At 43.2% G+C, this 15,888-nt stretch overlaps 1 protein-coding gene across 2 annotated transcripts in view; it reads left to right on the top strand.

Moving 5' to 3' along the window:
- Positions 1–15,888, top strand: part of MYO10 (myosin X) — a 283,038-nt gene that overhangs the window by 49,763 nt on the left and 217,387 nt on the right. The window contains exon 2 of one of the 2 annotated variants that reach the window (XM_031666095.1): positions 9,008–9,106. The exons of the other annotated variant lie outside the window; for it this stretch is intronic. Within the exon in view, the coding sequence (XP_031521955.1) occupies positions 9,008–9,106 (99 nt within the window). The remainder of the gene's footprint in view (positions 1–9,007; positions 9,107–15,888) is intronic. 2 annotated transcript variants of the gene reach the window in all.

The following is a 15,888-nucleotide window of genomic DNA, read 5'->3' as shown; positions in this document are numbered from 1 at the left end:
GGGTTTCACCAGGTTGGTGTTGAACTCCTGACCTCAAGTGATCTGCCCTCCTTGGCCTCCCAGAGTGCTGGGATCACAGTCGTGAGCCACCATGCCTGGCCACAGTAGTGTTACAAATGATCCTTTAGCCCACAGGCAAGCTTGAGAAATGATGACAATGATGAAAGCTATAAATAGCTGAAATACATTCCTTCAAAAAGTGTAGAGTATTTCAGCAATAGGCCAGTCTAGGGAGTTACCCAACACTTCTGGCAGCATCTTTGAGAAGAAATTATGTCTGAATTCTGAAGCACAATGTCAGGAACACATTTTCCCCTGGGATTTAAGGATGGGATCAGCTCTGATGGACGGGCCAGTTGTTCTTGGGGTTGTCTATATAGAGAACAAACATCTATCATTGTTCTCCAGCCCGAAGACAAATATTACAAACTCGGAACTCTCAACCACACATTTCCAACATTATCAACTGTGTGCTCGCCAAGTTTCTCTCTTGAGACTCACTTCATTACTTTTCCTTCCTCTATAGTCGCTCAGGGTGGAGCTTTGACTTGCCATCACCTTCAACTCCTCAGCCTAAAAACCGCCTGTGTTCCTTTCAGAGCCTACGTGGCCGTGGCTGAACGGAAGCTTTCCTCTGTGGAATTGGATGCAGTTCTTCAGAAATGATTGCCAGCCTTGGATTTAAAACCCTGTAGTCTCAAGACAAGGAAATGAGTCAGAGGGACTCACTTAGCTGTCGTGGGTGCCCTACTCTGTTTGAATACTCTATAGCATGGACCTGTAAAGGCCACCCACTGCTGTGGGGGATTCCTGGGTGTCCAGGGATGCTTTGGAGACTGGCTGCTATCACTTCAGGTCCCCTGCTGAGGGTGGCTGTCTCTGCAGGGGAGAAGTCTTAAATTTCACCTTCCCCTTCATTTCTGAATCTTAGGGTTGTGCCCCAGCCCACAGTGCTCCCTCATCTTTGCGGCTTGTGTTAGCGCTGCGTTTGTCATACTGATTTTATACCTGTGATGATGCTGCCATGCCCCCCCCCCTTTTTTTTTTTTTGAGACAGAGTCTTGCTCTGTTTCCCAGGCTGGAGTGCAGTGGTGTGATCTCAGCTCACTGCAACCTCTGCCTTCTGGGTTCCAGTGATTCTCCTGCCCAGCCTCCTGAGTAGCTGTGATTACAGGTGCCCACAACCACGTCCAGCTAATTTTTTGTAATTTTAGTAGAGATGGAGTTTCATCATGTTGGCCAGCCTGGTCTCGAACTTCTGACCTCAGGTGATCCACCCGCCTTGGCCTCCCAAAGTGCAGGAATTATAGGCGTGAGCCACCGTGCTTGGCCGATGAGCACCTTGCTTTGCTCCTCTCTCATTCTCATCTGCATGTGGCTAAGTTTTCTGACAAGCTTTGCACTGGGGTTTGCAAGCATCTGGAAGTTGAGATAGCGTCTGAGGTTAAAGAGCACAGTGGACAGGCTGTGTCTGCGTGGTTCCAATAATCTGCATTAAAAGTCGGCTCTCCCTTAAAAACACACACACACACACACACACACACACAGTGGACAGAGAGGAGGAAAAGAAGAGTGTTCTTCTAGCACCACTGCCCACCTATCGGCCTCTGCTCCTCTTTTCCTTACGTTTGTCAAACTGTTTGAATTAGGCTGCAGGGACTACTTTCTCTATTCTGTGTGTACCCAGTTTTAATGATACCAGAAATTAGTTCCGCTCCAGGTATACTTTATCTGGACTGACCTCCATTCTTGGGATTTTTGAAATTCATGGGATTTAGACAACAGAGTCTGCTTTCAATTAACTAGGTCACAGACAATGAATGGTTTTGTAAATGCCTTCAATTTGACCATGGCTCTAGAACACTATTACTCTAGAATAGTGATTCTCAACTAGAATGAACCTGCAGTCCCCAACAAAGAATTATCTCGTCCACAATGTCAATAGCACCGAGGTGGAGAAACTTGTATTACAACTTTGTGTCATAAAAGCCACGTGTCGTTTGATGTATCTTTGAGTCATAAGAATCAGGGGAAAAAAAGCATCTGATCAGTTGGAAAGATAACTCCTACTTCCAACAGAAGAAAAAGAAAGACTGTAAAACAGGTGAAAAAGTACTGCTTAAGTCCTTGGTGCTCACAACCCATTTCTGCAGTTCATCAAGAACAAATATCCCCGCTCCCTTGGCCCTGTGTTAGAGATCTCCTAAGCCGGGTGACTTCTTCACTGAGTCATTGCAGGGAAACAGAGGAAAACTTTCTTTTGGCTGTTGAATTTACTGCAGATTTCAATAGTCATATTAATTTATCTGATGCATTACAAAGTTATTTGACCTCTGTGTCTTTTTATTTTATTTTAATTTTATTGTTTTTGGAGAGAGAGTCTCACTCTGTCTCCCAGGCTGGAGTGAGGTGGTGCAATCATGGCTCACAGTACTCTTTACTTCCCAGCCTCAGGTGATCCTCCCACCTCAGCCTCTCAAGTGGCTGAGACCACAGGCATGCACCACCATGCCTGGCTTATTTTTTGCATTTTAAAAATAAGTGACAGGTTCTCTCCAGGTTGCCCAGGCTGGTCTCAAACCTTTGGGCTCAGGCAGTCCGCCTGCCTTGGTCTCCCAAAGTGCTGGGATGACAGGCATGTGAGGCACTGTGCTGGCCCTCTGCATCTTTAAAAAGGAAAAAGCAGATCACATTTCAGGAGCAAATTTTGAGTTTGTCGTGTAGGTGGCCAGAGAGTCCTGAACTGAGGTACTTAACATAGGCGAGAGAAACAGCTGTGGGAGATGAGTCGGCACAGTGCCCTGTTCCGGGGCTGAGACTAAGTTGTATGTTTGGCTAAAGAATGTTCTCTTTTTCGTGAACCTGTAATTAGAACATGCCGTACAGAATGGTATTTAAAGTCCATCATCATCTCTTTTTAGGGTTGTTTCTCTAACTTTACTTATTTTTTTCAGAGTTCAGGAAAGAAAATCATTTTTAAAATCAGAAGAGAAATGTAATAGTTTTCAAAAGGGCAACAGGAGGTTAAAATTTGTGATGGTGGTACAATCGTCTTTATCTTAAAACAGAGGCCAGCAACTTTGTGTGTCAATATTTAGGCCTTGTGCAGCAGCTTCACTTTGCTATTGGAGTGGGATGGAGTCGTAGATAACAGCTGATGAATGGGCCAGGCTGGGGAGGTATCACCAAGCAGGAGGCAGTTGGCCAGGGTTTTGTGATTTTCTTCCAGGGAGGGGGATAATTGTCCACAATGACACCATGGTACAATCTACCACAACGTCATCCTTAGACTAGCTTGGGCAAGTCTCCTCTGTGGTCCTCTAGCCCCTCTAGTCTGTGCTAATGGAGAACAGGGACTTAATGAATTCAACGTGGCCCTTAAATTTCATCATTATGGGGTTGTTGTTGTTTTGATGTTTCTCAACCCCTGTGTTGCTCAGTTACAGAAATGTGATTGGGTTTTCCTACTATGGAATGGTTAGGAATGTTCATGTGCATTTGAGAAATATATAGACTGGGAAAACAATTTTTTAAAAATGATGGCCAGGTGCGGTGGCTCACGCCTGTAATCCTAGCACTTTGGGAGGCTGAGGCGGGCGGATCATGAGGTCAGGAGATGGAGACCATCCTGGCTAACACGGTGAAACCCCGTCTCTACTAAAAATACAAAAAATTAGCTGGGTGAGGCGGCGGGCACCTGTGGTCCCAGCTACTTGGGAAGCTGAGGCAGGAGAATGGCGTGAACCCGGGAGGCGGAGCTTGCAGTGACAGAGCGAGATTCCATCTCAAAAATAAATAAATAAATAACTAAAAATAAAAGTGATTCAAAATTATTGATTTATAATTCCACAGAGAGAAATTCACCCGTTATAGGTGCCCAGTAGAATGAATTTCAGCACATGTATACGGTTGTGCAGCCATCACCAGAGGGCAGTTTTTGGACAGATTTCAACCTTTTTCACTCAGTCACTGTCCCTCCCGCACCCAGCTTTGGGTAGCCATTCATCTATTGTCTGTGTCTATGGATTTGCCTTTTCCAGAAACTTCATATAAACAGAACCCCACAATATGTAGCCTTTTGTATCTGTCCTCTTTCACTTACCATGATGTCTGTGGTCTATATTTGTTGGTGAATGTATCAGTGATTCTTTTTTTTTTGTTTTAAATAACTGAGGAGTCCCATTGTATGGATTTGTTCTGTGTATCTCTATACCAGTTACTAGACCTTTGAGTTGTTTCCAGTATTTGGCTAGGAAGAATATTGCTGCTATGAATATTTACACACAAGACTTAAAAATATTTTTTTTTGAGTAGACAACTATCTAGGAGTTATATTGTTGGGACATACATGGTAAGATTATGTTTAGCTTTTTAAGAAATTGCCAAACCATTTTCCAAAGCAGATGGACCATTTTATATTCTCAGTTTCTCTACACCCTCACCAACATTTGGTGAAGTCGGCCCCTTTTATTATATCCAGGAAATCATTGTTGGCAGTAGAAAATGGAGCCTCTGTGAACCTTACGTTTGAAGAAAGGGATGGTATTGCCTCTCTGTCTTACAGGATTGCTTTAAAGTTCACAGGGGGATAGGAATTTATGCGCAAATGCTTTATATTGCAAAAACGTTTCTGGTGATTATGTACAGAAAAATGTTCAGCCATTATGTTAACACTCACATATTTGTCTCAGAGATTAACACGCAAACTTCTCCAATTTTTAATAAAATGTGTATGTTATGTTCAAACTTGTTCCACCTGCTAATAAAGGCAATTTTTAATCAAATTGTGAGCCTTTTCCTTATGCGAGGTTGCCTATATTGTGTATTAAATTATCAGCCTTATTTAGCAATGACTGAATGTAATAGTTTGCATATGGTGGGCAAATTTTTCTTTCCCGCTCCAACTTAGATGGTCTGGACACTTCAAATGTCTGCCTGTGACTTCGTTTTCAAGTGCTTGTGGGTGGCCTCTTTTGGACCTGGGCACATGTGTTCTAATAGAGCAGAAGTAGAAAGATTGGGGTCTCAGAGAAAGCACCAGGAACAATCTATGTACAAAATACCTATTTCAGCGGTTTAACTTTGCAATTCTGATTCTATGAAAATTGCCAGTTAATACTTTTTCAAAGAACAAAGGGGGTGTTTTGAATGCATTTTGCTTCCCATGTGTGGAAGACAGCTGTTTGTGATAGACCTAGGAAAACTGGCCAATGGGCTGTGGATTTGAAATCTGGGCTGGATTTTGTAAAAGTTGCTTATCAGCAGTTCTTCACACCTGTTGGAAAAGACCTTTGGACTACAGGAGCTGAACTGTGTGTTTGATCATAAAGTGCTGTGTCAACAAAGGGCTTTGTAGTACTTTAAAACGAAAGGGTAAAGAGAGCCACAGTGAGATACTAAGTCAAACTGCACGCTTTAGTGAAAAAATGCCTTCTGGGTGGCCTGTGGAAGCCAAAAGATACATATTAATCCTGCTGACCATTTATATTCATTTGATACTGTTGCACAATCTCAATTTCATTCTTACTAAATAGACAATTTTAATTGGGAAACAGGTGTGTGAAATCCTTTTTAACGAAAACAGTGCTAGTGATGGTCACAACACACAGAAAGGTTTGGACTAGGGGTTCTGGGATGGAGCTACACTGGGAGTTTTTATTTCCTGATTTTAACCTAATGAGTAAAAGTTCTTGCCTTATATAACTTTGAACATTTTCATTGCTGCGAGCATGGGCGTGCGTGTGTGTTGGGAGGCGTATATTTAAAAGCTTTCAAATATTGCAGTCCCTGACATGTGAATTAAAGAGAGGCTGAAAAAAGTCATCAGGCTTTTGGAATCTTTTTCTAGAATGTTGTAAGTAATGCAGTTTGGGTACAGAGGGATATTTGAGAGACCAGCCTCTTGGCAGATGCCTGAAGTCCGTGTTCTCTTTAGAAGCAGCTGTTTGCTAATAAAGAAATCAGGACTGACAGGCAGTTGTGAAGTCTCATTCTTCATGTGTGTTATCAGTGTCTCAGCCTGAAGCAAGAGTAGGGGGACGTGAGGGACTTGTGTGCAAATGGGTACTGACCCCTGTTGGTGCTGTGTGTTCTTTAAATAGGCAGGTCTCAGGATTTATATAGGAGCACTTAATATTTATTTTTGATGCTATTTGCCATCTTTATAGCAGAGGATTTAAACTCCTCTTTGGCGCATCTTTAAAGAACTGTGAATGGAGTGAACAACTTAAAACCTCCTTAGTATGTACCAGGGAAATGAGTGCATATGGGGAGGGTCTCTTACAGATAAGGTCGCAATAGGGGATACTAGGAGAGTCACAGAGCTCTCAGGGGAACTGTGTGAGTTGGTCAATGGGGAAAGGAATTTGTTCCATTTCAATATTGGGATCTCCAGCCACCGTGATTTTAGAAATGCTTGTAGAACCTATGTCTGGGGATTCTAGCTGGCCCGCCCAAAATTCATTCATCAAACTCAAGAGTGACTTAACTATGGCTTCTGAGTAACAGTTAACGTTTTAGGTCCTGGTTTGTGGATTTTATTTATTTATTTTCTATTTTTTTGAGATAGAGTTTACTCTGGCGCCCAGGGTGGAACGTAGTGGCACAATCTCAAATCAGTGTAACCTCTGCCTCCTGGTTTCAAGCAATTCTCCTGCCACAGCCTCCTGAGAAGCTGGGATTCCAGGCATGCGCCACCATGTCTGGCTAATTTTTGTACTTTTTTGGTAGACGCGGGGTTTTACCATGTTGGCCAGGCTGGTCTCAAACTCCTGACCTCAAGTGATCCACCCATCTTGGCCTTCCAAAGTGCTGGGATTACGTGAGCCACCACGTCTGTCCTCCGGCTTGTGGATTTTAAACAGTGTCATCATGGGCACTGAGGGAATGGAGTAACCTTTACGTCAGATTTTGTGTTCTTAAATGTTCCTTTCTAGGAAGATGAGAACAAATAGTTATGTGTGATAACAGGCCATTTGAGGCAACTCTGTATTGTTAGATTTTAATTGCTGATTGATGAATGCATTTGATTTATTTATGCATTATTTTCAGGAGACAAGTAGAGTCAGTGTGATGTGTGGGAAGAGCATGGGATTAGGAATTTGGAGAGACCTGCCTCGGTCACTAGCTGTGTGGCACTGGGCAAAGTCTTAAGCTCCAAGCTGCACTTACCTCTTGGAATTGAGAGGATTCCTATTTTACGGAAGGTTAGTATTCAGTGTAATGTCACTGAGGCTCCTTAGTACATGACCCTGATAGTTCATGACCCTGATACATCAGGGGCACTCTGTTACTGGAGGTGACCATGTTTGCTATTGATTGGCACCATTTAAAGTAACATAAAATGTTGAGTTTACTGGTGTGTCATTTATCCCCTGCCAATTCTATGTTAAAAGAGCAGTACTAGCTCCTTCAGCTGGAAGTGGAACATACCATAACCAGTATATTTCAAAGATTTAACAAAACAGAAATAAATGAAATGTAGAAAATTCGAGAAGAGGAGTTGTTCAGTTAAAGTGCTATTTTAGTAAGGGAGGGAGGGAGAAAAAAAATAAAGTGCTATGTCAAGTGATAATTTTGTTCTATTTCCACGTGAATACATTGATTCATAGGATGTGCTTGGTGTCATTTTTGTTGGAAATGAAATTGTTGAGCAGAGTAGAGAAAGTTTAATGAGATACTGAAGCTCAGTGTTGCATTCCATCATATGGGTATACATCATAAGGGTAATTTTTTTTCTTTTTTTTAAATTTCAGTGGTTTTGGGGGAACAGGTGGTGTTCAGTTACATGAATATGTTATTCAGTGGTGATTTCTGAGATTTTGGTGCACCCATCACCCGAACAGTGTCCACTGTACCTGTTGTATAGTCTTTTATCCTTCTCCCTGAGTCCCCAGAGTCCATCGTGTCATTCTTATGACTTTGCATCCTCATAGCTTACCTCCCACTTACAAACGAGAACATATGATGATTGGTTTTCCATTCCTGAGTGACTTCACTAGAATAACGGTCTCCAACTCCATCCACGTTGTTGTGAATGTCATTATTTCATTCCTTTTTATGGCTGAGTAGTATTCATGAATGTCATTCTTTGAATGACCAGGAAATACCCACTAATTCCTCCAAACTTTATCACTTGTGTTTGAAAAATGGTTTCATGTGATGAAATCAAAGGACGATGAAATTGAGCCTTAAAAAAGCTCAATATGATATTTCATTTGTCCAGTGGGGAAATAAATAAGTGAAAATGAGATCAATGCCAAAAAATGTGCCCAAGATTTAAAAAGTAGGATCTGGAAGTTGCCGTCTTTTAAGATACAGTCCTGAAGTTTGAAGTTCATTAGGTGTCTCATGTAATCCTAACAACATTTGTGCTGGTGGACTGAGTTCTGATACATATTAGAAACTTCAGTTCCTCTTTTGGAGAGTCCAGTTTGCACATGGATTTTGGTATAAGTAGGAGTCAAGGGAGTGGTCTAATGTCCTCCAGGTGCGCAGGTGTATCCGACTTTGACCTAAGAGGATGGGAGCCATTAGTTTCTGAAGAGTTCTCAAAGAGGGTGAAGGCTTGTTGTGACCTAGTTAAACTTTTGGTTTCTGGAGCCCAGCTGCTTGTCAAATACTCAGTCTTTGTGATGCTGGGCAAGTTACTTTACCTCTAGGCCTCTGGTTCTCCCTCTGTAAGATGAGAATGATCATAGTGTCTGCCTCATCATCTCAAATGAAGTAATCCACGTAAATCAGTTGCATGGTGAGAACACAGGGGCTAGCTGCTATTTTCTTAGTCCCTCTTTGCCTTCTCTGTCTGGTGGGACTCTCAGTCACACTTGTGGATAGTAAAGCCTGTGGATGATGCTTCCTGAAGATGTGTTCTTTGCTTGAGAAAGACGTTTACTTTTCAAAAAGATTTTTTTTAAAGGAATATAGGAGTTATGGTAATTTCGACAGTAGAGTTTCGCCACAAAATGCAATCCAAACTCAGTTCAGTCTTGTTTTGTTTTGTTTACAGGGAACACGGGTCTGGCTGAGAGAAAATGGCCAGCATTTTCCAAGTACTGTAAATTCCTGTGCAGAAGGCGTCGTCGTCTTCCGGACAGACTATGGTCAGGTGAGAGCAAGTCCCTGCAGCTTCCCAACATCAGTGGTCTGCTCTGTAGCTATTCTTGTCCAGGGCATGTGTGCTTGGCCCCGCTACACATACACACGCTTTAAATTCTTTTCCTAAGTGATAATTCAAAATTCCAGTGGAAATGTAGAATGTACACCGTGTGTGTGTGTGATAGATACAATACAGTTCTCTCAAATGGAACACAGCAAATATTCCAACCAGTGTGGGGACAGAAGGGCATGGCACTGTCCTGGTTTCCCTCCTGGGTATCTTTTCTGCGTTCTTTCATCTTTTTCAGCAATCAGAAGTATAGGATGCAAGTAATTTGAGCAAAAGTTCAAGTATATTGATATTTGCCGACTGATTAACTTGTTACTTGCTCTTAAAATTCTTAAACTTCCATAGTGTGTTAGTCAGTTTGGGCTGTCCTGACAGAGTACCACAGACTGAGTGATTCATGAAGAGCAAATATCCATGTGTCACAGTTTTGGAGCCTGGGAAGTCCAAGGCCGTCAAGATGCTAGCAGTTCTGTGTCTTGTGAGGTCTCTGCTCACTGGTTCACAGCCAGCCAGCTTCCTGCTGGGCCTCACCTCATAGAAGGGGGAGTTCTCTTGGCCCTCTTTTATAAGGGTGCTAATCCTATTCATGAAGGCTGCATCTTCATGACCTAGTCACCTGCCAAAGACCCTAACACCATTTCATGGGACATGAGGATTTCAACATACTAATTTTGAGGGAGAATACAAACATTCAGTTCAGGCCGGGTGCAGTGGCTCACGCCTGTAATCCCAGCACTTTGGGAGGCCGAGTCAGATGGATCACTTGAGGTCATGAGTTCAAGACCAGCCTGGCCAACATGGTGAAACCCCGTCTCTACTAAAAATACAAAAATTAGCCGGCTGTGGTGGCGGGCGCCTGTAATCCCAGCTAATTGGTAGGCTGAGGCAGAAGAATTGCTTCGACCTGCGAGGTGGAGGTTGCAGTGAGCTGAGATTGCGCCACTGCACTCAGGCCTGGGTGACAGAGCGAGACTCCGTCTGAGAAAACAAACCATTCAGTTAATCACGAATAGAATGTTGAAAATACTAGGATCCCACTGAGAATTTAGGGTAATGTTGTACTGATCACTGTAAGAACAAGACTGACTAAATTACTGAAGCTGAGCCTATTTATCCACCTTATTAAGCAACTGAAGAAGTTTCTTCTGTTTGTAGGAGCGCCGGTATTCCTGATTTTGTTTCTTTAGCGTAAAATGAGTGAAAAGCCATATCACTCAAATTAAATATGTGAATCCAGAAACTGGTTTGCTTGATTATATTTCGATGATTGTAAGAGAAACCTGGCATCTCCATTTTACTAGGGAAACTAATGTTATAAATTGGCCTGTACCTCAGAGGTGCGTATTAAAATTTAAGACTTAAGGAAATAAAAGATAGTCAAATGCAAGGATCTAAAACATATAGCTTATGTTTTTATTTTTATTTATTTTTTTATTTTCTGAGATGTAGTCTTGCTCTGTTGCCCAGCCTGGAGTGCAGTGGTACCATCTTGGCTCACTGCAACCTTCGCCTCCAGGGTTCAAGTGAGTCTCCTGCCTCAGCCTCCTGAGGAGCTGAGATTACAGGCACCCACCACCACACCCGACTAATTTTTGTATTTTTAGTGGAGATGGGGTTTCATCATGTTGGCTAGGCTGGTCTTGAACTCCTGACCTCGAGTGATCTGCCCACCTAGGCCTCCTAAAGTGCTGGGATTACAGTCGTAAGCCACCATCCCTGGCCAAAACCACATAGTTTATGAATTGAGTTTGCAAGTTGTTGTATTGAGAATAAAAGCTTCAGGGCCAGTTTCCATAATTTGAGACAGACGGGCTACTTGGTTATCAAAACTTCTTAGCAGGGGCGGTCTACTTGGTGGAACCGTTCTTAGTTCTTGATTTGATAAGCTGTAGTAATACTGTGTTTGTAACTCCTTCATTTCTTTTTCTTCTGAGAGTCTTGAATGGATTTTCAGTATATAGATATATCTGTGCTTTGTTAATGTAGATTTGGGGGTATGGGGAGAAAGGGGGAACAAAGAGGAAGCATGTCTAAGGTCACTGACAGTGTGGACACTTCACCAACACGCAGTCTAGTTCCTTCTCCATTAGAGTCTCAGGTAGTATAGTATGATCTGTAGTCTAAGGAGTAAATAAGTGAATTCTGCTCAACTTTAGGGTCAGGCACTGATTAAATGTTTTAAGTTTCCCTGTAGGATAGGACTGGCCGCATTTTTCTGTCACTCTGCCTGTCTTCCCATCTCACTTCCCCCAGATGAGAATTTGGTTTCTTTCAGGACCTGTACATGCTTCTCAAGATGATGTGAAAAGGGAAAACAATATCTAAACAGTGTCATTCATTTAACAAAACTGTGTTCCTGAAAGTGTTGTAAAATAGGTTTTTCATGGCACCTGATAAGGTTTGACTGTGTCCCCACCCAAATCTCAACTTGAATTGTATCTCCCAGAAATCCCATATGTTGTGGGAAGGACCCAGGGGGAGGTAATTGCATCATGGGGGCTAGTCTTTCCCATGCTATTCTTGTGATAGCAAGTAAATCTCATGAGATTTGATGGGTTTATCAGGGGTTTCCGCTTTTGCTTCTTCCTCATTTGCTGCCTCCATGTAAGAAGTGCCTTTTGCCTCCCGCCATGATTCTGACGCCTCCTGAGCCATGTGGAACTATAAGTCCAACTAAACGTCATTTTCTTCCCAGTTGTGAACATGGACTAATACAGTAAATTCGTACCAAGCGTGGAGCCTTGCTGGAAATATACCTGAAAACGTGGAAGCAACTTTGGAACTGGGTAACAAGCAGAGGTTGGAACAATTTGGAGGGCTCAGAAGAAGACAGGAAAATGTGGGAAAGTTTTGAACTTCCTCAAGACATGTTAAATAGCATTGACAGAAATACTGATAATAATATGGACATGAAATCCAGGCTGAGGTGGTCTCAGATGGAGATGAGGAGCTTGTTGGGAACTGGAGCAAAGGTGACTCTTGTTATGTTTTAGCAAAGAGACTGTTGGCATTTTGCCCCTGCCCTAGAGATTTCTGAAACTTTAAACTTCAGAGAGATGATTTAGGGTATCTGGTGGAAGAAATTTCTAAGCAGCAAAGCATTCAAGAGTTGACTTGGGGGCTATTAAAGGCATTCAGTTTTATAAGGGAAGCAGAGCCTAACAGTTTGGCAAATTTGCAGCCTGACTATGTGATAGAAAAGAAAACCCCTTTAGGCCGGGTGCGGTGGCTCACACCTGTAATCCTAGCATTTTGGGGTTTTCTTTTTCTTTTTTCTTTTTTCTTTTTTTTGAGATGGAGTCTCGCTTTGTTGCCCAGGCTGGAGTGCAGTGGCATGATCTTGGCTCACTGCAAGCTCCGCCTCCCAGGTTCACGCCATTCTCCTGCCTCAGCCTCCCGAGTAGCTGAGACTACAGGCGCCTGCCACCATGCCTGGTTGTTTTTTGTTTTTTTAGTAGAGACGAAGTTTCACGTGTTAGCCAGGATGGTCTCGATCTCCTGACCTCGTGATCCACCTGCCTTGGCCTCCATAAATGCTGGGATTACAGGCGTGAGCCACTGCGCCTGGCCGAAAATCCCATTTTCTGGGGAGAAATTCAAGCTGGCTGCAGAAATTTGCATAAGTAGCAAGGAGCCTAATGTTAATCCCTAAGACCATGGGGAAAATGTCTCTAGGCCATGTCAGAGACCTTCACAGCAGCCCCTTCATCACAGTCCCAGAGGCCTAGGAGGAAAAAACGGTTTCATGGGCTGGGCCCAGGTCCCTGTGCTGTGTGTAGCCTAGAGACGTGGTGTCCTGTCTCCCAGCCGCTCCACGCTCCAGCCGTGTCTGAAAGGGGCCAATGTTGTACAACTCAGGTTGTGGCTTCAGAGGGTGGAATCCCTAAGCCTTGGCAGCTTCCACGTGTTGTTGAGTCTGCAGGTGCATAGAAGAATTGAGGTTTGGGAACCTCTGCCTAGATTTCAGAAGATGTGTGGAAATGCTTGAATGCCCAGGCAGAAGTTTGCTGCAGGGGCGGGGCCCTTATGGAGAACCTTTGCTAGGGCAGTGTGGAAGGGAGATGTGGGTCGGAGCCCCCACACAGAGTCCCTACTGGGGTACTGCCTAGTGGAGCTGTGAGAAGAAGGCCACCATCCTCCAGACTGCAGAATGGTGGATCCACTGACAGCCTGTACTGTGCACCTGGAAAAGCTGCAGACAGCACCAGTCTGTGAAAGCAGTTGGGAGAGAGGCAGTACCCTGCAAAGCCACAGGGGTGGAGCTGCCCAAGACCATGGGAACCCACTTCTTGCGTCATTGTGACCTGGATATGAGGCTTGGAATCAAAGGAGATAATTTTGGAGCTTTAAAATTTGACTGCCCCACTGGATTTCAGACTTGCATGGGCCCTGTGACCTCTTTGTTTTGACCAATTTCTCCTATTTGGAATGGCTGTATTTACCCAATACCTGTACTCGCATTGTATATAGGAAGTAACTAGCTTGCTTTTGAATATTCAAGCTTATAGGCAGAAGGGACTTGCCTTGTCTCAGATGAGACTTTGGACTGTGGACTTTTGGGTTAATGCTGAAATGAGTTAAGACTTTGGGGGACTGTTGGGAAGGCATGATTGGTTTTGAAATGTGAGGACATAAGATTTGGAGGGGCCAGGGGAAAAATGATATGATTTGGCTGTGTCCCCACCTAAATCTCAACTTGAATTGTATTTCCCAGAATTCTCATATGTATGTTGTGGGAGGGACCCAGAGGGGAGGTAATTGAATCACGGGGGCCAGTGTTTCCTGTGCTAGTCTCGTAATAGTGAATAAGTCTCACGAGATCTGATGAGTTTATCAGGGGTTTCTGCTTTTGCTTCTTCCTCATTTTCTCTTGTCGCCACCATGTAAGAAGTGCCTTTAGCTTCCTGCCATGATTCTGAGGCCTCCCTAGCCATGTGGAACTGTAAGTCCAATTAAACCTCTTTTTCTTCCCAGTCTTGGGTATGTCTTTACCAGCAGCACAAAAATGGACTAATACAGCATTCTTTCCCTTTCTTGTTGAATTGTATTTTAATCCCAAAGAGGTTTTCCTTTTAGTCTTTTAACTTTTTTGTTTTTTAAAAAAATTATGGTAAGAATCACATAACATTAACTTGACCATCTTAACTATTTTTAAGGGTACTAGGGTTAAGTTTATTCACATTGTTGTGCAGCAGATCTCAAGAATGTTTTCATCTTGCAGCATTGAAACTCTGTGCCCATTAATCACTGATTGGTAACTACTCTTCTTTCTTGGTAACTACTCTTCTTTCTGTTCCTATGACTTTGATTACTTTAAATACCTCCACCAGTGGACTCATATATTTGTGCTTTTGTGGCTCGTTTATTTCACTTAGCATGATGTCCCTAAGGCTCTAAAGATACTTTCTATTCCTATCCTGACTAAGCTTTCTGGCAAAGGCTCTTAACTAACAACTCTACCAGTCTCTTGGTGCCACTGCCCTTGACTTGTGGTTGGCAACCTGGGCCGTGTGAAGTCCTTGCCAGCTGTTGTCCATGGGCAGCTCTCAATGAGGTGGGAGTGGAATGGGTTGGTCGGGTCAGTAGTTCTGATCATTTTCAACAGTATTTATGGGTTGTGGGTTTGGAAGGAACTGAACTATGATAACATGTACTTAAATGTGAAAACAACGCTGAGCCTTGACCTCTAATCTTCAGTTGGTCATCGAATACTTAGTTTTATGTTGTCCACTCTGTCATTCCCAAATATAACAAGTATAATTAGCTTGGTGACTCATGTAGGAATTGCAGGGTTATGAGAAAAGTGAGGCAAGATTTTTAAAATTGGGTTCAGGCTTGGATCAAGAACTGTCAGTGGCCCAAAGACTGTAGTTTGTTTTTCTACTGACCTACATAGTCTTCCCCTCTTTACGTTACAGGTTCATGGTGGAACATGCAGGAATCGTTGCCAAGCATTAGGAGAAGTTCTTTAACTGGTTCTGGTTCCCAGGACAGGAACATTGCACTTAACTGGGCAGGGATAGATTTTTTTTTTTTTTTTGGAGACAGGGTCTTGCTCAATTACCCAGTCTTCAATGCAGTGGCATAACCATGGCTCACTGCAGCCTCCACTTCCCGGGCTCAAGTGATCCTCCCACCTCGGCCTCCCTGGTAGCTAGAACCACAGGCACATGCCACTGCTCCTGACTCATTTTTTGTAGAGATGGGGTTTTGCCATGTTGCTCAGACTGGTCTCTACCTCCTGAGCTCAAGCAGTCTGCCTGCCTCGGCCTCCCAAACTGCTGGGATTACAGGCTTGAGCCACTGTGCCAGGCCAGGGATAGATTCTTGGAGTCAGAGTCAGAGGTTTAGAGCATAGTCTTGTCCTTGATCAAGCCTGTCCTTGGTTACTTTTAAAGGAAATTGGTTAATTTTGACCCAGCTTTGTGTTAAGATATTGGTATTTCTTAGAGGAGGGGAGAATTGCATGTTAGTGTTTAATGGGGATAGTGTTTCAGTTTTGGAAGATGAAACATTCTAAAGATGGTTGATGGTGATGGTGCACAACACTGTAATTGTACTTAATGCCACTAGGCTGTGCACTAAAACATGCTTAAGCTGAGACATTTTATATTAGCATGTATGTAAACACACACACACACACACACACACACACAGAGGAAATACCATGTTTGAGGTCACATGGTGGGTAAATGGTAGAAATTGTCAAATGATAATTTGTC

The sequence above is a fragment of the Papio anubis genome, chromosome 5 (assembly GCF_008728515.1).
Source record: "Papio anubis isolate 15944 chromosome 5, Panubis1.0, whole genome shotgun sequence".
Taxonomy (NCBI): Eukaryota; Metazoa; Chordata; class Mammalia; order Primates; family Cercopithecidae; genus Papio; species Papio anubis.
This window is presented reverse-complemented; position numbering and strand designations above follow the sequence as displayed.